Consider the following 23,101-nt stretch of genomic DNA (forward strand, 5'->3'; position numbering starts at 1 on the left):
TTATTCTGGTGTCATGATGATCGATGCTTGTTGCCATTTGACAAATGCAAATATTCTTATCCATAATATTCTCACTGTGTAGATTAGCCTACCCGCAGTGTATCTGCGAGCAGTGTATCTGCGAGCTGTTGGCAAAACCAGAGTAGGTATATATTTATATTTACGGCAACAGTTTTTGTGTCAAAACTAGTGTAAAATGCGATGGAAACACATTGATTTAGGTTAATGAACGTTTGAACATCTTGAAGAACAATCTGGATTTAATGGCCATGTACTCTTATAATCTCCAACTGGCCAGAAGAAGACTGGCCAGCCTTCAGGGACTGGTACTCTATATTTTCTTCTAGGTTCCGGCCTTTCTAGGGAGTTTTTCCCTTATGCATCTGCATCGCTTCCTGTTTGGGGTTTTAGGCTGGGTTTCTGTATAGCACTTTGTGACATCTGATGGAGAAAGGTATTTATAAATACATTTGATTGATTGCTTAATTGATTGATTGAACTTTTGGCTCCCAACTGGTGCAGCGGTCTAAGGCACTGCATCTCTGTGCAAGAGGAGTCACTACAGTCCCTGGTTCAAATCCAGGCTGTATCCCATCTGGTTGTGATTTGGTGGTGCACAATTGGCCCATGTTGTCGAGGTTTGGCTGGGGTAGGCTGTCATTGTTAATTAGAATTTGTTCTTAACTGACTTACCTAGTTAAATAAAGGTAAAACATATATATTTTTTGAAACACACAACAACAAAAAACATTTGAATTTATGCGAAAATTAAAATGGTGTGTGCAATACATCAACAAGTCAGTTTGCTAGAAACACACCGCCGGAGGGAAAATGTGCATATTTTCTTCATGCGGATGTTATAATATTCACATGAAAATCTGTTGCCAATTGGATGGAAACTTAGATACAGGTATAACAAGGAAAAACATAGTATTAATAATAAAATGACCGATTGTTAAGGTAGATCATGTGTTTAAGATTATTTTGGCCTGAATAGCTTGTTTTATATTATAAAGCAGCAAACCATCATCCTTCTGTTGGCTTCTGCCCTCTTCCTGGATCACCTGTCAATCACCACTGTCGCCACTGCTACTGGGTTTTTTAGTGTCACATTGGCTGGCTGCCAAACAGTTGACACATTATTCCCACTCCCTAAATGTTGGCAGAAATGTGAAGAATGTGTGCTATTCTGGTTCCGTGGGGCTCCGGTCCAATAGGCCCATCTGTGAGCTGAGCTCTGGTCGGTGGGGCTCCGGTCCAATAGGTCTATCTGTGAGCTGAGCTCTGGTCGGTGGGGCTCTGGTCCAATAGGCCTATCTGTGAGCTGAGCTCTGGTCGGTGGGGCTCCGGTCCAATAGGTCTATCTGTGAGCTGAGCTCTGGTCGGTGGGGCTCTGGTCCAATAGGCCTATCTGTGAGCTGAGCTCTGGTCGGTGGGGCTCCGGTCCAATAGGTCTATCTGTGAGCTGAGCTCTGGTCGGTGGGGCTCCGGTCCAATAGGTCTATCTGTGAGCTGAGCTCTGATCGGTGGGGCTCCGGTCCAATAGGTCCATCTGTGAGCTGAGCTCTGGTCCGTGGGGAGATATAGGCAGTGGTGGTGAATACAGCCTTTGTCTGTCCTCCAGACAGTCTGGAAAAGAGTATGGTCCATGACAGTGGAGGCTGGTGGGAGGAGCTATAGGAGGACAGGCTCATTGTAATTGCTGCATTTGAATGAATGGAATGGAGTCAAACATGTGGTTTCCATATGATTGATCAGTTTGACACCGTTCCATTTATTCCACTCCAGCCATTACAATGAGCCCATCCTTTTATGCCTCCACCCACCAGCCTCCTCTGGTCCAGAGAAAGGGGTTCGGGGTGTAGTGGGTCCAGGGTGGGGGTGGGTCCGGGGTTAGAGAGGGGCTACTGGAGGGGGCTCAGAGGAGAGAGGCTGTGGTGGTGGTGATGATGGTGGCAGAGGTGGTGGTAGAGGGGTTGGAGGCCTGGGTGGTGGTGGAATCTGAGTGGCTCTTGAGTAGGTCAACTATCTCGGCGTGGGAGGACACTACCGCCACCGACAGAGCCCTCTGACCATTCTAGAGAGAGAGAGAGAGAGAGAGGCAAAGGCAGAGGCAGAGAGAGAGAGAGAGAGAGAATGTTGATTCACTTTTAGAGAAAACAAAAACAGTGTGGGTCAATCATGTTTGAACAGTGAACACTGTCCTCTCCACTAGCCAGACAATGTGTGCTTTTGACCCCTCCCTCGCTCCCTCCCCTTCCCACAGTAGGACCAACAGGAGAAACAGGAGACCTGGGTAATGAGCGTACAGGCAAAACCTACACCCAAAAAAAGGTTATCGTCACAATGGGCCAGTGGTGCAATGGATAATGTGTCGGAATCGTAAGATTCTCGGTTCGATTCCTGGCTGGCTTGTGGGACGAGAGTGAGAGCAGGATAATACCATGTCAGGACCATGAGAAAGGAAGAGATAGAGAGAGTGATATTTGCAGCCTGTCTGCCACAGCACCACACCCACACGGCGATGTCTGGGGTTCCAGGGTCTACTTTACCCTGGAGGCTTCGCACAAGGTCTGATTGCAGCCATAGCCGCCACGCAATTCGCATACAGACACCTCTACACATCCTGTACAGTGTAATACCTTCTAGGAGGGATTAGTGTGTCAAACCCAGAGAGACATCACTACAAACCAGTCATTAACCTAGAAGCTGGATGCCCATGCTGCTATCACTCGGTGGAGGTAAAATAGGATAGTGTGCTTCTGGTCAATTCAGCTCAAAGGTTAGGGGGATTTGACATTCTCTGCGGGTCTCTGTACTCTTTCAATTAAATGAACATGATGCACTTCACAGTGTTAGCCATGTGGTGGCACTGTTGTGTTGTTTTGAAATATTGGGAAGTCCAAAAGTAACTGCACTCCATGTATTACAGGGGGCTGCTGAGGGGAGAACGGCTCATAATACGGAACAGAAACAAATGGAAACCACGTGTTTGATCCCATTGAATCTGCTCCAGACATTACCATGAGTCCATTCTCCCCAATTAAGGTGCCACTAATCTCCTGTGGTATGCATGTGTTCATGTTTGTGTGTATGCCCTGATGTGTGTATGTGTACAGCATGTGTGTGCGTGCGTTCCTACCTTGTCTGTGAGGCTGGTGTCACAGTGGCCAGACTCCAGTAGCACCCGAGCGATCTCGGTGTGACCGTGCTCACACGCGCACATGAGTGCGGTCGAACCGTCTCTGTCCTGAATGTTGAGGTCAGCCTGGCAGCTCAGCAGCAACCGCACCATGGCTGTACGACCATGGCTGACCGATAGCATCAGAGCCGTCTGCCCTGCCTTAGAAGCAGGGAGAGAGAGAGGAGTAAGAGAAAAGGAGAGAGCACAGGAAGGAAACGATGTATGTTTGTGGTAGGAAGAATGAGTGTGAGGAAGAGAGTCAAGTACACTGTGACTGGGTGAGTAGGTTTGTATTGAGTATAGGTATTTTTTGTTAAATATATATACTTTTTTGGGGCCACACAAGAAAAGAGGTACAAATAAAAGGGCTCGTAGGTCACTGCAGGTATTTCAATGTCTATAGATTGGCTTGTACAGGAGATAGCTGAGTGAATGTACAGTCTGTGACTGCCTGAGTGCAGGTGAGTGTGACTATACAGTGGCTCAGTGTTAATGTTCGTCTGTGAGTGTACAATATGTGTGTGTGTGTGTGTGGAGGCAGATGTGCACATGTTGTGTGTACCTGGCTAGCGCGGGCATTGACATCTCCCTGTCTCAGTAGCTGCAGAGCCACCTCCATGTCCTCTGATCCATCAGCAGCTGTTAGGGAGGCCAGCATCACGGCTGTGTAGCCCGCCTTGTTCAGGATGTCCACCTCACACAGACCTACCACACACACACACACACACACACACACACACACACACACACACACACACACACACACACACACACACACACACACACACACACACACACACACACACACACACACACACACACACACACACACACACACACACACAGTACACAAAACCAAAAGCACGCGTACATGAACACACACGCAGACATACGTACGCGTGCTCAAGCGTGCCGTGGGCACATACAAACTCACACACAGACCATTTCAAGTCAATAGCGAAGGACTCGATGAGGGAAAAGGGGTATGGAGGGGGGAAAAAGGCGCACTAGAGAGACTGAGAAGAAGGGGTGAGAGAGAATTGAATTGGTAGATGAGAGTGAGGGTGAGGGTGTTAGAGAGAGGTGTATGGTTGTCCCGTACCGGTGTCCAGCAGCAGTTTGACCACAGGGAAGTTGGAGTGGGACACGCTGTAGTGGAGCGCTGTGTTGCCGTTGCCGTCGGCCAGGTTCACGATGTAACGCAGGAGGGTCGGCGTGGCGATGCCCACCTCTCTCAGGTAGAGGGTGACGGTGTCAGCCAGAGAGTCCTTCTGACTAGACACACGGAACCACTCCTGGTACAACACCATCAGGACATGTCTCTGATAGAGGGAGATAACACACACACTATGACACACACACTTTCCTGGTACAACACCATCAGGACATGTCTCTGATAGAGGGAGAGAACACACACACTATGACACACACACTCTCCTGGTACAACACCATCAGGACATGTCTCTGATAGAGGGAGAGGACACACACACTCTCCTGGTACAACACCATCAGGACATGTCTCTGATAGAGGGAGAGGACACACACACTCTCCTGGTATAACACCATCAGGACATGTCTCTGATAGAGGGAGAGGACACACACACTCTCCTGGTACAACACCATCAGGACATGTCTCTGATAGAGGGAGAGGACACACACACTCTCCTGGTACAACACCATCAGGACATGTCTCTGATAGAGGGAGAGGACACACACACTCTCCTGGTACAACACCATCAGGACATGTCTCTGATAGAGGGAGAGGACACACACACTCTCCTGGTACAACACCATCAGGACATGTCTCTGATAGAGGGAGAGGACACACACACTCTCCTGGTACAACACCATCAGGACATGTCTCTGATAGAGGGATAGAACACACACACACACATTGTTGTACTGGGATGTGGACATGAAGCTAGGGTTAGGGTTGTGGTTGAGGCTAGGGTTAGGGTTGTACTGGGATGTGGACATGAAGCTAGGGTTAGGGTTATGGGTGGGGTTAGGGTTTAGGGTTTAGCCGAGGTGTGGAATTCAAGGTAGGGTTAGGGTTCACGTTTTGATAGCACTTGTACTTGTACCCAGTTTTTATTGAAAGCTCAAAAATGAGGTACATAGTGGGAAGACCACGCTGTTTATGGATCGCATACAATACCAGTCAAAAGTTTGGACACCTACTCATTCAAGGGTTTTTCTTTATTTTGACTATTTTCTACATTGTGGAATAATAGTGAAGACATCACAACTATGAAATAACACATATGGAATCATGTAGTAACCCAAAAGTGTTAAACAAATCAAAATATATGTTAGATTCTTCAAAGTTGCCTTGATGACAGTTTTGCATACTCTTGGCGTTCTCTCAACCAGCTTCATGAGGAATGCTTTTCCAACAGTCTTGAAGGAGTTCCCACATGCTGAACACTTGCTGGCTGCTTTTCCTTCACTCTGCAGTCCAACCCATCCCAAACCATCTCAATTGGGTTGAGGTCGGGGGATTGTGGAGGCCAGGTCATCTGATGCAGCACTCCATCACTCTCCTTCTTGGTCAAATAGCCCTTACACAGCCTGGAGGTGTGTTGGGTCATTGTCCTGTTGAAAAACAAATGATAGTCCCACTAGGCGCAATCCAGATGAGATGGCATATCGCTGCAGAATGCTGTGGTAGCTATTCTGGTTAAGTGTGCCTTGAATTCTAATTAAATCACTGACAGTATCACCAGCAAAGCACCCCCACACCATAACACCTCCTACTCCATGCTTCATGGTGGGAACCACACATGCAGAGATCATCCGTTCACCTACTCTGCGTCTCACAAAGACACGGCGGTTGGAAACAAAAATCTCAAATTTGGACTCATCAGACCAAAGGACAGATTTCCACCGGTCTAATGTCCATTGCTCCTGTTTCTTGGCCCAAGCAAGTCTCTTCTTATTATTGGTGTCCTTTAGTAGTGGTTTCTTTGCAGCAATTTGACCATGAAGGCCTGATTTCACGCTGTCTCCTCTAAACAGTTGATGTTGAGATGTGTCTGTTACTTGAACTCTGTGAAGCATTTATTTGGGCTGCAATCTGAGATGCAGCCAATTGCTGATTTCTGAGACTGGTAACTCTAATGAACTTATCCTCTGCAGCAGAGGTAACTCTGGGTCTTCCTTTCCTGTGGTGGTCCTCATGAGAGCCAGTTTCAATCATAGCGCTTGATGGTTTTTGTGACTGCACTTGAAGAAACTTTCAAAGTTCTTGAAATGTTCCTTATTGACTGACCTTTATGTCTTCAAGTAATGGTGGACTGTTGTTTCTCTTTGCTTATTTGAGCTGTTCTTGCCATAATATGGACTTGGTCTTTTACCAAATAGGGCCATCTTCTGTCTACCAATCCTACCTTGTCACAACACACCTGATTGATTAAGAAAGAAAGAAATTCCACAAATTACTTTCAACAAGGCACACCTGTGTATTGAAATGCCTTCCAGGTGACTACCTCATGAAGCTGGTTGAGAGAATGCCAAGGGTGAGTGTGTAAAGTTGTCATCAAGGCAAAGGGTGGCTACTTTGAATCTCAAATATAAAATATATTTTGATTTGTTCAATTTATTTAACATTTTTGTTGGCTACTACATGATTCCATATGTGTTATTTCATAGTTTTGATGTAGTAAAAATAGTAAAAAAGTACAAATAAAGATACTCCCTTGAATGAGTAGGTGTGTCCAAACTTTTGACTGGCACTGTATGTGAAGAGGGTGTCGGCCTTAACCACGATTAACCTCAGGCACAACAGTGTGAAGGGAACCGTTCTTACCATTTCTTTATCGGGGGCCACCACCTCTGCCATACGACCCTCAATGTAGTCACACGCTTCCATGAAGCCCTTATCGATCGTCTCCCTGTGTGAACATGGCAGAACTTTAAGTTATCTTTCATGGCAATTCATATTGACAGACAGACGTATGTGGTGGTGAAATGGTCTGGATTAGATTAGCATGAACCGGAGAAGGGAAATCGAGTCCCTCAAAACAAAACATGCCTAAACATACAGTACATAAGCAACAAGCATCCAGCGGTAGCATAATGCAAAGCACATTACCTTATGCAACATGATCGCTTACATCGCTTGGACACTACGTTTACCGAGACTATAAATAAAGAGAAAGATACACTCGTGTGACGATGACTCATCGAAAGCAATAAACGCGCAACTGTACATTTCCTATCTCTTCACTGTGGCACCTTATCCACTGTGGTAATATATAAGCATGGCATGTCTGTCTTCTCGTCGCGCTGCTGCATGTAATGATGTCAACGACAACGTAGAGCCCACATGATGTCACGCCTGCTCCTTCCTGACCAACACAGACAGAACAACCCCTGGGGGCTTTTCTGAGACAGAGGTCAAAGGTCAACATATGCAACACATCCTCCATGGAACTGAATCACACTTTAGTGTGTGTGTGTGTGTTGTGTGTATATGTGTGTGCTTGTGTGTGCTTGTGTGTGTGTGTGTGTGTGTGTGTGTGTGTGTGTGTGTGTGTGTGTGTGTGTGTGTGTGTGTGTGTGTGTGTGTGTGTGTGTGTGTGTGTGTGTGTGTGTGTGTGTGTGTGTGTGTGTGTGTGTGTGCGTGTGCGTGTGCGTGTGCGCGTGCGCGTGCGCGTGCGTGTGCGTGTGTGTGTGTGTGTGTGTGTGTGCGTGTGTGTGTGTGTGTGTGTGTGTGTGTGTGTGTGTGTGTGTGTGTGTGTGTGTGTGTGTGTGTGTGTGTATATGTCTGGTATGTCAGCAGCGGAAGGGGCCGGTCCCCATCAGTGGGGTGGATGGCTGATATATTAAAGCCTCACTCAGCACCTGTCTCATTGTGGTCTAACTGGGCCCTGAAGGCTCTATACTGTAGGTTCCAGGCTTTACTCAGCTGGGCCTCACCTGAAGAAAGCCCTGGATCAAGGTTGTCCCTAATGAATGTAAGAGGTGTGTTGTGCCATCTTGTGGACTGGTTGCAGCACTATGTAAAAAAAAGACATTTTTGTTGCTCTAGATGGCAGGAAATGTCAGTTACAGGTGTTAAAAAATGTAAATATCTGGTATTACCCCTCTCTGGGCTTTCCTTGGAAATATGTCAATTTGTTGATTGAAAAGTTATTGTAAATATTGTAGGCAATTTATACTTTTTCTTGCTCCCTTATAATTATCCGTGTTTTCATTTTATATCTGTTTTTGTGATGCGTCCACTTTCTTTTGTTTCCCAGAGCATCAATTGAAGGGTGTTGCTCTACTCTGTTGCGGCAAAGCCGCGTGCGGTTCTCATTTCAGAAGTCATCGACTCTGGATGATATTTAATGAAACAATGTGGGTAAAGAACCTTGGTCAAGAACTGCCTGGTGGCTGGCCCACTGTGGGAGTCAACCAACACATGTTCTGGTCACCAACTTCTCTATCTCACTACTTAAATAATCATATATTTTTTGATAATCCATTTCCCCGCACATCCACACTCTCCTTCTATCTCCCTACACACCCTGATGATGCAGCTAGCTGCTCCTCCAGGAGTGCCTGGCTGTTCTCTGGGTCCTGAGAGTCTTCATGGACCTCCGTCTCCCCAGCCTGGGCCCCTGCTCCCTGGGGCTCGTCCTCTGTAGCTGTGGCCTCCCCCTGGCCCTGAGCTGCTCCACCTCCCTCCTCCTTCTCCCGCTCCTCCTCAGGCTCAGAGCTGTCCACCTCCTCCTCCTTCTCCCGCTCCTCCTCAGGCTCAGAGCTGTCCACCTCCTCCTCTACCTCCCCCTTCTCCTCCTCACTGGATTCCTCCTCACTTGAGGTAGTCTCATACCTGGACATTAACAACAGCACAAACAGCATCAGTGAGAGTACAGATGTTGGAAGAGCATTGAAATGATCAAATAAGTCCATTCAGCCCCATGTGGGCTGGCCATTGGCCTAACATAACATTTTTGTGTAACATCTTGGAATCACTAACATCTGTGACCAGTGAGAACATGGCTTGGGGAAGATGGTTCATGAAAAGGTATGTGTGTTTGTAAGTTTTTGTCACTGTCAAGGAACTTCTATAGGGCCCTTGATCAGAAAGACTAAGGTCAGATAGGCTAAGGTCTGGCATGGAATAGTGTTCCTTCATGGATGTTTGTGGACCTTTTGTTCAGGGGCCACAGAATTCCAGAAGGAGAAGGGCAAATAGAGGCAGTGTAAGGAGAGGTCATGGGATCAGGGTCTGAAGGAAGGAGGGAGGTCTGTGCTATGTTCTCATGGCAATGTGTGTGTGTGGGTGTTCTTAAAGTTGGGTTGTGATGGGGGACAAGGAGGGTATGGATGGAGAAAACATCTGAACAGAGGTATTCAGCATGCACTTCCTGGTATGGGTCAAAGGTTAGGGGCAACCATAACCAGGCTATTACATTTTTTATATGACACAGTGAACCCTTTAAAAAAGTTGAGAATTTTCCATTCACAGAACAGCTAATTATCAATAATATACAGTAGAAGTTAGAAGTTTACATACGCTTAGGTTGGAGTAATTAATACTAGTTTTTCAACAACTCCACAAATTTCTTGTTAACAAACTATAGTTTTAGCAAGTCGGTTAGGACAACTATTCTGTGCATGACACAAGTCATTTTCCAACAATTGCTTACAGACAGATTATTTCACTTATAATTCATTGTATCACAATTCCAGTGGGTCAGAAGTCTACATACACAAAGTTTACTGTGCACACACATTTTCTATAGGATTGAGGTCAGGGCTTTGTGATGGCCACTCCAATACCTTGACTTTGTTGTCCTTAAGCCATTTTGCCACAACTTCGGAAATGTGTTTGGAGTCATTGTCCATTTGGGAGACCCATTTGCGACCAAGCTTTAACTTCCTGACTGATGTCTTGAGATGTTGCTTCAATATTTCCACATAATTTTCCCTCCTCATGATGCCATCTATTTTGTGAAGTGCACCAGTCCCTCCTGCAGCAAAGCACCCCCACAACATGATGCCGCCACCCACTTGCTTCACGGTTGGGATGGTTTCTTCAGCTTGAAAGCCTCCACCTTTTTCCTCCAAACATAACGATGGTCATTATGGCCAAACAGTTCTATTTTTGATTCATCAGACCAGAGGACATTTCTCCAAAAAGTACGATCTTTGTCCCCAACTGCAGCAGAATGGAGTCTGGCTTTTTTATGGCAGTTTTGGAGCAGTGGCTTCTTCCTTGCTCAGTGGCCTTTCATGTTATGTTGATATATGACTAGTTTTACTGTGGATATAGATACTTTTGTACCTGTTTCCTCCAGCATCTTCACACGGTCCTTTGCTGTTGTTCTGGGTTTGATTTGCACTTTTCGCACTAAAGTACTTTCATCTCCAGGAGACAGAATGCGTCTCCTTCCGGAGCGGTATGACGGCGTTGTGGTCCCATGGTGTTTATACTTGCGTACCATTGTTTGTATTGTACAGATGAACGTGGTACCTTCAGGTGTTTGGAAATTGCTCCCAATGATGAACTAGACTTGTGGAGGTATACATTTTTTTCTGAGGTCTTGGCGGATTTCTTTTGATTTTCCCCTGATGTCAAGCAAAGAGGCACTGAGTTTGAAGGTATGCCTTGAAATACATCCACAGGTACACCTCCAATTGACTCAAATGATGTCAATTAGCCTATCAGAAGCTTCTAAAGCCATGACATCCTTCTCTGGAATTTTCCAAGCTGTTTAAAAGCACAGTCAACTTAGTGTATGTCAACTTCTGACCCACTGGAATTGTGATACAGTGAATTATAAGTGAAATAATCTGTCTGTAAACAATTGTTGGGAAAATTACTTGTGTCATGCACAAAGTAGATGTCCTAACCGACTTGCCAAAACTATAGTTTGTTATCAAAAAATGTGTGGAATGGTTAAAAACGAGTTTTAATGACTCCAACCGAAGTGTATGTAAACTTCCAACTTCAACTGTATTTATAAAAAATATAAATGGGGGATTGGAAATCATGCAGACAAATTACATTGATAGAATTCACAAACTATTTGCAATATTAAAGATGTTCCACCCCCTAAATTAAAACAAATACAAATAAAAAACATCTTCAGAAATGATCAGTTTGATCACCTTACACAATTATTATAGTTTGTTGCATCATGATACGAGTCTCCCTTTGAGCTGTTATCTGAATGAACCTCATCAGGTAAGAAATCAAAGAATCAGTTCATCAGTAGATCCATTCTGATTGTGTTGTCTGTTATAGTTTTAATGAGAGGGACGGGCTGCTGTCTGCTGTCACACCCAGAAATGTGTTATGGCCAGGCTATAGTAATTATATAGTAATTATGTGTGTGCTGGTGGGCGGGCCAGTCAGCAGGTAGTGTATTTGTTGCACATGGGAATGTGTGAAACTTACTCCTCAGCCTGAAGTGTCCCCATTTGTGCCAGCAAATAGCTAGCTTTTTGCATGGCAGTGACTGGTAAGAAGCAGAGGATGGTCACATGTGCTAGCAAGGCAGAGGTCCTGGGTTTGAGCCTTGGTGTGAGCTGAATCAGGCGGAAGCTGTACTGGCTAAGTCCTTTACATATACTAACTATAGCACTAATGCTAAGTCCTTTACTTATACTAACTCTACCACTAATGCTAAGTCCTTTATTATACTAACTATAGCATTAACGCTAAGTCCTTTACATATACTAACTATAGCACTCATGCTAAGTCCTTTACTTATACTAACTATAGCACTAATGATAAGTCCTTTATTATACTAACAATAGCATTAATGCTAAGTCCTTTACTTACACTAACTATAGCACTCATGCTAAGTCCTTTTCTTATACTAAGTATAGCACTAATGCTAAGTCCTTTACATATAATAACTATAGCACTAATGCTAAGTCCTTTACTTATACTAACTATAGCACTAATGCTAAGTCCTTTACATACACTAACTATAGCACTAATGCTAAGTCCTTTACTTATACTAACTATAGCACTAATGCTAAGTCCTTTACATACACTAACTATAGCACTAATGCTAAGTCCTTTACTTATACTAACTATAGCACTAACGCTAGGCCAGCCTGTTCTAATCACACAGACAGGAGAGAGGCCTTTGACAATCAGAACACAGCTGAATCAGAGAGCATCACACACGTACACACACACAAGCATGCACACACACCCACACAGTGTCAGAGTGAGGGCAATGTGTCTATGGGACAGACAGGATGAAAGATGGAGCAGATAGAAAAACAGAGAAAGAGTGAGCAGAAGGCCAGAACACCACAGGCTGTGTGAGGAGTGTGAAGAAATACAGATGCCGTATCTTAATTTGATCATACCATAGGCAGGAATTTTCCTGCACATTTCAGTCTTGATTTGCCCTAATGAAAATTAAGATTAAGATTAAAATAACTTTATTGGTCAATTGCACACAAGGTCCAACCGAAATATTACTTCTGCTTTTAACCCACCCCTCTGAAAGACACACACATATAGACATACAGTTTATTTGGATGGGTGCAAGGGGCTGCCACAATGTGCGCCCGGGGAGCTGTTGTTGTGGGGGGTTAAAAGGGAAAGGGGGATACTTCGTCAGTTGTCCGACTGAATGTAACTGAAATGTGTCTTCCGCATTTAACCCAACCCCTCCGAATCAGTTAAGTGCCTTGCTCATGGTTTCTGGCTGGCCTCTCTAACTGCAAGGCTACCTTACAGAAAATGTCCATTAAAACAACATAACAATACATTTCCCTGCTGGGTGAAACTGGCTGAAATTAAGATATGGCATCTGTAGTGTTCTGCAATGGGCTGGTCAAAACAAGCCTTGTGTGCCTATGTTTGTCCTGTACAACCGTGGTCCTTCCGCGGGGGCTGAAATTCATACTTTTAATGCAAACTTGTAACAAATACAACCAACTTTTTTCAGATTTGTGTTGCTCAATTCCGCGTGAATGCACGTGTGCCAACTGAATCGTAGTTTACGTGCAAATGAGGAAAAAGTCGGTGGTTGTTTTCAATAAAAGTTTGAATTAAAAGTCTGAATTTCAGCACCCCGTGGAAGATCCACAGTTGTACAGGACAAACATAGGCACAGGTAAGCATTTTCAGAATTGATTAGTGTTGATTGAAGGTGACTCAATGTTGTTGCTAGAAAATCATGCGGCCATTTATCAAAACTCAAAACTCTGCCTCGATATAAGAGAATGGAGTTGACCTTTTCTCAGCTAGGAGTTCCCTTCCCTCAGAACAGCTTCAATTTGTCAGGGCATGGACTCTACAAAGGGTTCCAAAAGCATTCCAAAAGGATGCTGGCCCATGTTGACTCCAATGCTTCCTACAGTTGTGTCAAGTTGGCTGGATGTCCTTTGGGTGGTGGACCATTCTTGATACACACAGGAAACTGTTGAACATGAAAAACCCAGCAGCGTTATAGTTCTTGTCACAAACCGGTGTGCCTGGCACCTACTACCATACCTCGTTCAAAGTCACTTAAATATTTTGTCTGGTCCATTCACCCTTTGAAACGTACACATACACAATCCATGTCTTAATTGTCTCAAGGCTTAAAAATCCTTCTTTAACCTGTCTCCTCCCCTTCATCTAAACTGATTGCAGTGGATTTACAAGTGTGGGATCATAGCTTTCACCTGGATTCACCTGGTCAGTCTATGTCATGGAAAGAGAAGATGTTCTTCATGTATACTCAGTGTATATTAGCAAGCTCCTGCAAGACACCCCAGCCTTCTACCTGCATCTCAAGCGGGTGGTCTCTGTAGTGTGTGGTACAGTCGGGAGCCAGTCGGAGTTAACACACGGTTCCATGCTGCGCCGACTGTTTGTTGTGGAAATAAATAGTCTACATATTTTGATATTAGAGCTATTGGACCCCTTCCCAGGGCAGCAGGAAAAGATGGAACAACATCCTGACAGGGTCCGACTTCAAGAACCACCCGCCAGTTCCGGCTAAACGGCTGACTAGGCCCCATTAGATGCATACTTCAAAGGCTGCACAATGAATGGCAAAGTGCACAATAATGTTTACAACCAATAGTGGATGATGGGAATAAATAAATCATGTCAGTTTTATGATTACAATAATTCCCTTTTCTGTAAAATGGTCCGACAGTAGGCTACAAGGTTTGGTATTTCTGCTTGATGAGCGTGATTATTAATGCGCTAAATTCAGCACGGCGGACAGCGCCATCACTGTCAGCAGCATGAACGACCAGTAGGTTTGGATGATAACGACACCAACCGACCAGCTGGCTTGGCCTGCGACCATAGATTTGTGTCAAAACTATATTTTCTGTGGAGGGATGAAATAGTAGCCTATGAATACATTTATCAAACTAGCGTTATTTATTTAATTGGTAAAGAAATTGTACACTCAAGGTTGTGCTCAGCTCCGCCTCGTACTTACAACCGCAACACAGCCGTGCTAAAAATACAATTACTTTAGTCAACGTAAATACTATAGAACCATATAGTATTTTATGCCGAATTCATTATGCTATACGTACTATTGCATAAACAACATATTCTAAATATAGTTCTGTAATCTATAATGTATAGAGTATAGTGATTTTTTGTGCAACTAACAGTACATGTATATAGGCTACACCTACATACAGCACTGTACGAGCTTTACCCTCCGTTGACGCCCACAAACTTTAGGCTCTTCTTGGCTCCTCCTCTGTTCCCCTGTTTGTCAGCGGCATCGTTCTTCTTCATGATGGATTTCAGACCTAGAGAACGAGAGAGAGCCAGAGAGAGATCGAGAGAGACAGAGAGAGAGAGAGAGAGAGAGAGAGAGAGAGAGAGAGAGAGAGAGAGAGAGAGAGAGAGAGAGAGAGAGAGAGAGAGAGAGAGAGATCGAGAGAGACAGAGACAGAGCGAGACAGAGCGAGACAGAGCGAGAGAGAGAGAGAGAGAGAGAGAGAGAGAGAGAGAGAGAGAGAGAGAGAGAGATCGAGAGAGATCGAGAGAGAGAGAGAGAGAGAGAGAGAGAGAGAGAGAGAGAGAGAGAGCCAGAGAGAGAGAGAGAGAGAGAGAGAGAGAGAGAGAGAGAGAGAGAGAGAGAGAGAGAGAGAGAGAGAGATCGAGAGAGACAGAGAGAGAGAGAGAGAGAGAGAGAGAGAGAGAGAGAGAGAGACAGAGCAGAGAGAGAGAGAGAGAGAGAGAGAGAGAGAGAGAGATCGAGAGAGACAGAGAGAGAGAGAGAGAGAGAGAGAGAGAGAGAGAGAGAGAGAGAGAGAGAGAGAGAGAGAGAGAGAGAGAGAGATACAGAGAGAGAGTTGTCAGGCCTCTGGGAAATAGGGTAGTGTGTGCTTTCCATCTTCAGCACGTACAGGATATCTTGTATCCACACACACACACACACACACACACACACACACACACACACACACACACACACACACACACACACACACACACACACACACACACACACACACACACACACACACACACACACACACACACACACACACACACACACACACACACATGGATACACTAATCACCTACTCTATATAAATCTGAAACAGATGTGAACTTTCTGCTGGGTCAAACAAGAAGATTGTAACAGCGTCAAGGAGGATAACAACATGACATTACAACACCTGCTACAGTCACTACTCAGTAAACAAAAGGGTACAGTAAGGGTACAGTATTGTTCCCTGTGGTACAAAACGATCAAAATACACAATGTACCAGAGGTGCACATATGATCTCTTATGGTACCTTTTATGGTACACATGTGCGGATAATCTAGTATGATGGTACATTTTTGTACCCAATGTTTTGAATATAAAGGTGCAATCATTGGAGGCGTGGCTTTCAGTTAGTTATTTTTGGCCACCTGTGAGTGGAAGTGTTTACGTGGCCTATGGTTATGTTAATTAAAGTCCGCTGCCAGTTCTGAAGTCTTTAGAAACGCTCACATAAGAGCGTGTGACAATAGAGAGCTGTAATTAATATTGTAGTGACCTAACACTGATCAACCTTGCAAAGAGGTACAGACCACTTGGTGTCATGGCTAAGGTGTTGGCTTTAACAGTCACTGGACACAGGTTCCAGTCCTGGTTGCGATTACCACCTGAATGGTGGCAGGTACCCTAGTGGTTAAGAGTGTTGGGCCTGTAACAGAAAGGTTGCTGGTTTGAAACCACACGCTAACCAGGTGAAAAATATGTTGAAATACCCTTGAGCAAGGCACTGAACATTAATTGCTCAAGGGTCACTATCAATAATGTCTGATCCTTGACCCCAGGGTGAGTGGGATATACAAAAATGCAAAAAACTAATTTCCAGTTCACACATGTGTATAATACAAACTTGTTCATGTGAAATAAGACGAATGTTAGCACCCACCTAATTATTATATAATTTGTTACATTGGTGTCAGAAGTGGGATGGCGGACAGGCATAGGTTTTGACTAATGGTTTACTGCTTATGTCAGAATTTACTTTTTGTAGCAGTTTCTGAGAATTTACGCAGCAGGTTATGATAATTAACATAACAGGGTAAGAAAATTAGGTTAAGGTTAGGAAAAGGGTTAGACTTAGCTAAAATGCAAACATGTTAAACTTTTGACATAAGATGTATACCATCTAGACATGACTAGAGGCTCGTACATGTAAGGGACTTGGTATAAGATAATTTAAAAAAGAAATGTAACCTTTATTTTTACTAGGCAAGTCAGTTAAGAACAAATTCTTATTTACAATGACGGCCTACCGGGGAATAGTGAGTTAACTGCCTTGTTCAGGTGCAGAACAACAGATTTTTAACTTGTCAGCTTGGGGATTTGATCCACAAATATCTAATGATACAATGGATGTACCTTATAGGGTAGTGTTTGATGAAATGGCATTTTTGAATCTACCTATCAATTTTGAGATTTGTTGATATTTTGGTCCAAAAGTAATATTATAAAATAACTAATAAATATTAAAATGTCAGAAACTTGATGAAAAAAAAAATATACTACTGTCATAAACATTTGAATGATTTAAAAAACATTTTTTACAACGTACATACATAAATATTTTCAAAGCTCACTACATCACGTTACACATCATTTAAAAGCACTTTTCATAGAGAATGTTACAAACTGGACTGTATTTAGTAACTTATTTTGAAGAGATGGAAATAGAGTCTAAATAAGCAGAGTGTCCTGTCCTTTGGTCTGATATGTGTGTTTGGAAACAAGCGAATGCAAGACCAAGTCAAGCTTCACTGCTTGATCAATACGGCGGGAAGGATAATTGGTATAAATCAAGAATCAGCCACAAAACCCATCCTCCTCAGACTTGAAAGCATTTTACAGGTCAGTACTCATCTCTCAGTTACAACAGCAGGACAGTGGGAAAGAGGCTTCTTCAAAAGAAAACCAAAACAGATAGATATGGGGGCTCTTTCATTTCAACAGACATTAGGCTGTGTAATAGATAGTCTTTTGGTCCCTCCAGCATATTGCACTTTCACTTTAAACGTGCACTTCGAATGACTTCTATCATGTCTTTTCTGTGTTTTCATGTTTTATGTACCTTCTTTTTAAGCACACGACCAAATTCATTTATAATGAATAATGAAGATAATAATAAAGTTGATGAAGGATAATGAAGTTGATCTGGGTCTGAATCTGAATCTGTTTGGTAGTCTAAATCCAGTGTACATGTCTCTGACTCCCAATTTAAGCCAGACCTTTTCCTCAAATGTCAATGACTCTCTCCAGAACAATCAATAGCTGAACGCACAGCGCAGAGGGGGGGAGGTCACAATCAAAGGTCACGCTGTTGTGTATGCTCTCCCCACAGAAATTCACATGAGCTACAGTATGTGTGCTCTAGCTTCTGGGCCAAAACACAACAAGGAGAAGAAGAGAGGTGAGAGGGGGAAGAAGGAGGCAACGTGGGGGGGGGGGGGGAGAGAGAAGAAGCTGCATATTTGATCTGTTCTTGGAGGTCATCCAACAACGTCATTTAGCTCCGTTGCATGTGTTCCACCACTAGTCCTCACAATCAATAGCCATCACAAACACATGGAGGCCCCTGGCCCATCAGAGTCAATGGAGGATTCCTCTGACCTGACCCACTGTAGACAGAGACAGGAGACAGCTCAGTATCGTGGAGATGAAGCTATCGAAGAGGCGTGACCTCATGGTACACAACGCCTGAGCATGTTGGAGAAGAGGGTTTGAAAGTGTATCCACATGTGACTGGGGAACGTTAGAATGTCATCAAATCAAATTTCATTTGTCTTCGTAAACAACCGGCGTAGACTAACAGCGAAATGCTTACTGAGGCCCCGTCTGAGATGAAAGTGGAACATACATGTACAGCGGATTTGATTCCAGGAACACATATGTACTTACTATGTTAACTACATTGATACTGTACAAAAACATTGACCTACCTTGTTGTTTGCTGGCAGCTGCCTTCTGTCCAGGGGAGTAGAAGGCAGACAGGGCACTGAGGGAGCTGACCAGCTGGCTCTGGATGGAGCTCATCTTAGACAGACCTGACTTCCCCGTTGCCTTCCCCGCTAAAGGCTTCCCTGCAGCGGGCGCACCCTGCCCTTCTGCAGGCTTCTGGGCACTCGGGCTGGTGGTCTCCTGCTTGTCTGGCTTGTCCTGGCTGCTACCTAGCTGGGCCCACTGCTCATTGATCAGCCCTGTGAGGCGCGTCACTACCTGGCCCAGGGCTGGGTTAGACCCCTGGCGAGAGTCCTGTGACTGGGGCTGGGCCTGCTCCGACTCCTTCTGACCCATCTGGGTCTGGCTGGAAGAGGGAGTGGGTGCTACTTCTGGGCTCTCTGGGGCTGGAGATTCTATGACCGCACTTCCTGTGACCGTACTCTCTGTAACTGTGGTCTTTACAACCTCACTCTCAGTTGCCAAGTTCTCTGTGGCTGCACTCTCTACGACTGTACTCTCTGTGGTCATACTCTGTGTAACGACACTTTCAGTCAATGTAATTTGTTCAACGACAGTCTCCTCTACTACCACTACTTGTCTCTTCACCATACTTCCCGTGACCACATTCTCTGTGACCACATTCTCTGGGACCACATTCTCTGTGACCACATTCTCTGGGACCACATTCTCTGGGACCACATTCTCTGGGACCACATTCACTGTGACCCCATTCTCTTTGCCCACACTTTCTATAACCACAAAACGTACTGCACTCTCAGTGATCTCACCCTCCTTAACCAAACTGCGTGAGACTACACGTTCTGCTTCCACAATTTCTGTGACCGCACTTTCTATGGCCGCACTTACTATGGCCGCACTCTCAATCTCTATTTCTCTATGGTGGTTATTGGTCGTCTCAACTCTTTCTCCCTCTGTCTCTGTCTGCTGATATGTACTCTGTGCTACCACTGTCTCTGTCACCTGGTCAACTGTACCCACTCTTTCTGTCTCTGTCCCCCTGTCCACACTGTTAGCCCTATGTCTCGCTGGTCTCACTGGACCTACAGGTGCTGTCTGTGTTTGTGTCTCTGTCACCTGGTCTACACGGACTCCTGTCTGTGTCTCTGTCACTGTCACCTGGTTCACAGTATCCACTGTCTGTGTCTCTGTTTCCCGGTCCACACTGTTAGCCCTATGTCTCGCTGGTCTCACTGGACGTACAGGTGCTGTCTCTGTTGACTGATCTACACTGACGACTGTCTGCGTCTCTGTCACCTGGTCTAAGCTGTCTCCAGGCAGTGTCTCTGTCACCTGGTCCACTGTGTCCACTCTCTCTGTCTCTGTTCCCCGATCCACACTATTAGCCCGCGGTCTGACTGGACATACAATGACTATCTCTGTCTCTGTCACCTGGTCTTGAGTGTCAAACCGCTCCGTCTCCGTCCCCTGTTCCACACCACCAGCCCCCTCTCCGGTTAAACAGATAACTATCCTTTCTGTATCCGTGCCCTGCTCCACCATATCCGTCCTCTCTGTCTCTGTCTCCTGACTTGCACTTCCCACTCCCTCCGTCTCGGTCTGCCGGTCCACACTGGTCCTCCTGCTTGTCTGTCTCTGCCTGAACACCTCCTCCGCGCCTCCTGTCCCTCCCACGCTCAGCTGCAGTATCCTCTCCTCCTTCATCATGTTCTCCTCTACCTGTTGTTTCAGGAGACTGTTCGTTCTCTCCAGGTCTTCGCTAGCCTGACTTAGCTTAGCCTCTAGCGCTACTAGCTTAGCCTGGAGCTGTTCGACACTGAGATGGTGCTCCTCACCACTGACACTGACTCCCTCTGTGACTTGCACAAACACTCTGCTGTCTAAAGGTTCTGGTTCGTTCGGTGTTGCAACGTTCTCTGGTTGCTCTGTTGGCCTTTCCTCTGCGTGCACTAATGGATTCAGAAATGCTGTTTGTCTATCTGGTCCCTCTGCTGTCTGTATTTGTCTCTCTGGTTCCGGTGCTGCTAAAAGCCTATCGGGTTCTTCTTCTTGCGCGGTACTCTTTAAGGATTCCTGTTGCGTTTCTGCCTCTGACACGGTGCTCTCTGCTCTCCCGGGATCCACTGCTGCTTCAGCCCCCGGCGGCTGAGAGGCTGGCCCGGGATCAGTGCTTGGGGCTGGGGAGGGTGAGTCACTTTGTGGGTGGGCTGGAGGCTGTAGCTTGGTTTGGACCTGCAGCCTGAGGATTAGCTGCTCTCTCTCCACCCTCAGTGAGCAGATCTGGGACTTGAGCTCTGGGATGGTCCTCACCATGTCCTCCAGCTCTCTGACCCTCTTCAGGGCTGCTGTGATCTGCTGGTGCAGCCCCGACCGGTCCTGGGGAACAGCGCGGACCACGTTCTCAGATGAGACGTTCTCCGTTCTTTCGTCCCCGGACTCAGAAGCCTTCCTGTGCGGGATGGTGACTGGCATGCTGGACGTCCGAAGGAGGTTGGGCCTCCCCAGGGGCTGTTCACCTAACACCCAAGGCCCGGCACCTGCCTCCTCCCTGGGCCTGGCAGAGGCAAAGCTACTCCCTTGCACCCTGCTGTTCTGGCTATGAATACCCGATGTGCCACCGTCACTGGGTCTAAAATCCAAGATCTGCTGGACATCAGTAATTCTGCCCCGGGGCTTGGGCCCTAAGGTAGAGGACCAGGTGTCCTTAGGGGCTGGCCTGGCTCCATGCCCTAGCAGGCTGAAGTTCCTGGGCAGGGTGCTGAACTTAGGAGGGCCTCTGGCCTTGCGCTGGATGTGCACCCTCTTGATGGTGTTGCCTTTCTCGATATCGTCCACATACTTGAGGAAATCAAGGTCCAGGTGGAAGCCGTAGGGGGTCTCTACGGAGTAGGGCAGCTGCTTCCTCTGACCCCCACCTCCACTCTCTCCTCCGGATCTAGGGTAGCCATTTTCTGCAACATGAAGACAGAGTTTTTAGTATTCACAGTCATCCCCATGCATTCAGGAACATGCTGTACAGTACTGTACAGTACACAAAGCTCATCAGCGATGATGTTTTGGGGGGATGCAGATTTTTTGGTGGGGCTTTTGCTGAAGACATCTATTTTTGGTCTACTGATACAGTACTAGTGAAAGCCCAGTGAACTACTTTTGTGAAAAAATGCAAACTAAAAGGTTTTGTGTGTTTACCAGCATTTGTAACTGATAATTATCCGTACAAAACAGTTCATCTGATAATACTTGTGGAATATAAAAACATTTGCTTGATATGTTTTCCAGTTTGTTGAAATGAAAGTGAAACGGTCCATTCATTCATTTTCAGTAGACTCTCTTATGGAGAGTGACTTACAGTAGTGAGGGCACACATTTTCTCACTTGTCCCCCTTGGGACTCAAACCCACAACCCTGCCCTTGTAAGCACCATGCTCTACCAACTGAGCTTACATGGGACCTTGGTACAAACCCAGACGAGCAGCCTACAATATAGTAAGGTAAATGTACATGAAGCGGTTTGTAAGGATGCTAAATTAATACTGCACATCAAGTGGTTGTTTTCCATGTGATTTGATGTGAATGTTTGAGGACAGGGTTTAGTTCTTTCTGGATTCCATTAGAATGACATCACAGAGAAAGGGGCAGGGTTTAGTTCTTTCTGGATTCCATCAGAATGACATCACAGAGAAAGGGGCAGGGTTTAGTTCTTTCTGGATTCCATCACAGAGAAAGGGGCAGGGCCACATCTCTTACAATTCCAACTCCTGAATCCTGTAAACTACTGGTCTTAACGATACAACTCACTGAAAGAAAAGCTGAGAAAAAAATAAAGTCTATATCGGTCTGCTAATGCTAGTAAATGCCCAGTGCACTACTTTTCAAGGGATGCTGCAGCACCCTCAGCACCCCTACTTCCCCCACTATGGGTGAAATACAGTGAGCTCAGAAAGTACTGGGACAGTGGCACCGATTGGTTGTTTTGGCTCTGTACTCCAGCACTTTGGGGTTAAAGTGTAGACTGTCAGCTTTCATTTGAGGGTATTTTCACCCATATTGCGTGATCCTTTTAGTATTTACAGTCCTTTTTGTACATAGTCCCCCCCATTTTAGGGGACCAAAAGGATTGTGACAAATTCACTTATATGTGTAGTAAAGTAGCAAAAGCGAATGATTTGTTCCCATATTCCTAGCATGCAATGACTACATTAAACGTTTGACTGTATAAACTTGTTGGATGCATTTGCTGTTTGTTTTGGTTGTGTTTCAGAGTATTTTGTGCCCAGTAGAAATGAATGGTAAATAATGTATTGTCTCATTTTGGAGCCAGGTTTATTGCAAATAAGAATAGAATGTTTCGAAATACTTCTACATGAATGTGGATGCTACCATGATTATGGATAATTCTGAATGAATCCTGAATAATGATACGTGGGAAAGTAACAGACGCATACCATACCACCACACGGAAAGATGAGATTCTCATGAACACAATGGTGACTTGTCTGAAGGTAACATGTTACCAGAAAACAAAAGGTT

The 23,101-nt window shown here is 45.3% G+C and overlaps 1 protein-coding gene across 4 annotated transcripts in view; it reads right to left on the reverse strand.

Moving 5' to 3' along the window:
* Positions 1-629: 629 nt before the first annotated feature.
* Positions 630-23,101, reverse strand: part of LOC124038020 (KN motif and ankyrin repeat domain-containing protein 4-like) — a 96,299-nt gene continuing 73,827 nt past the window's right edge. For all 4 annotated transcript variants that reach the window (XM_046353382.1, XM_046353385.1, XM_046353383.1 and 1 more), the window contains exons 3-10: positions 18,592-21,522; positions 14,818-14,914; positions 8,697-9,005; positions 6,993-7,077; positions 4,287-4,506; positions 3,747-3,889; positions 3,143-3,343; positions 630-2,077 (exon numbers count right to left, since the gene is read on the reverse strand). In XM_046353382.1, coding sequence (XP_046209338.1) covers positions 1,919-2,077; positions 3,143-3,343; positions 3,747-3,889; positions 4,287-4,506; positions 6,993-7,077; positions 8,697-9,005; positions 14,818-14,914; positions 18,592-21,522 — 4,145 coding nt within the window. In that variant the 3' untranslated portion in view covers positions 630-1,918. The remainder of the gene's footprint in view (positions 2,078-3,142; positions 3,344-3,746; positions 3,890-4,286; positions 4,507-6,992; positions 7,078-8,696; positions 9,006-14,817; positions 14,915-18,591; positions 21,523-23,101) is intronic.

The sequence above is a fragment of the Oncorhynchus gorbuscha genome, linkage group LG06, assembly GCF_021184085.1.
Source record: "Oncorhynchus gorbuscha isolate QuinsamMale2020 ecotype Even-year linkage group LG06, OgorEven_v1.0, whole genome shotgun sequence".
NCBI classification, from domain to species: Eukaryota; Metazoa; Chordata; class Actinopteri; order Salmoniformes; family Salmonidae; genus Oncorhynchus; species Oncorhynchus gorbuscha.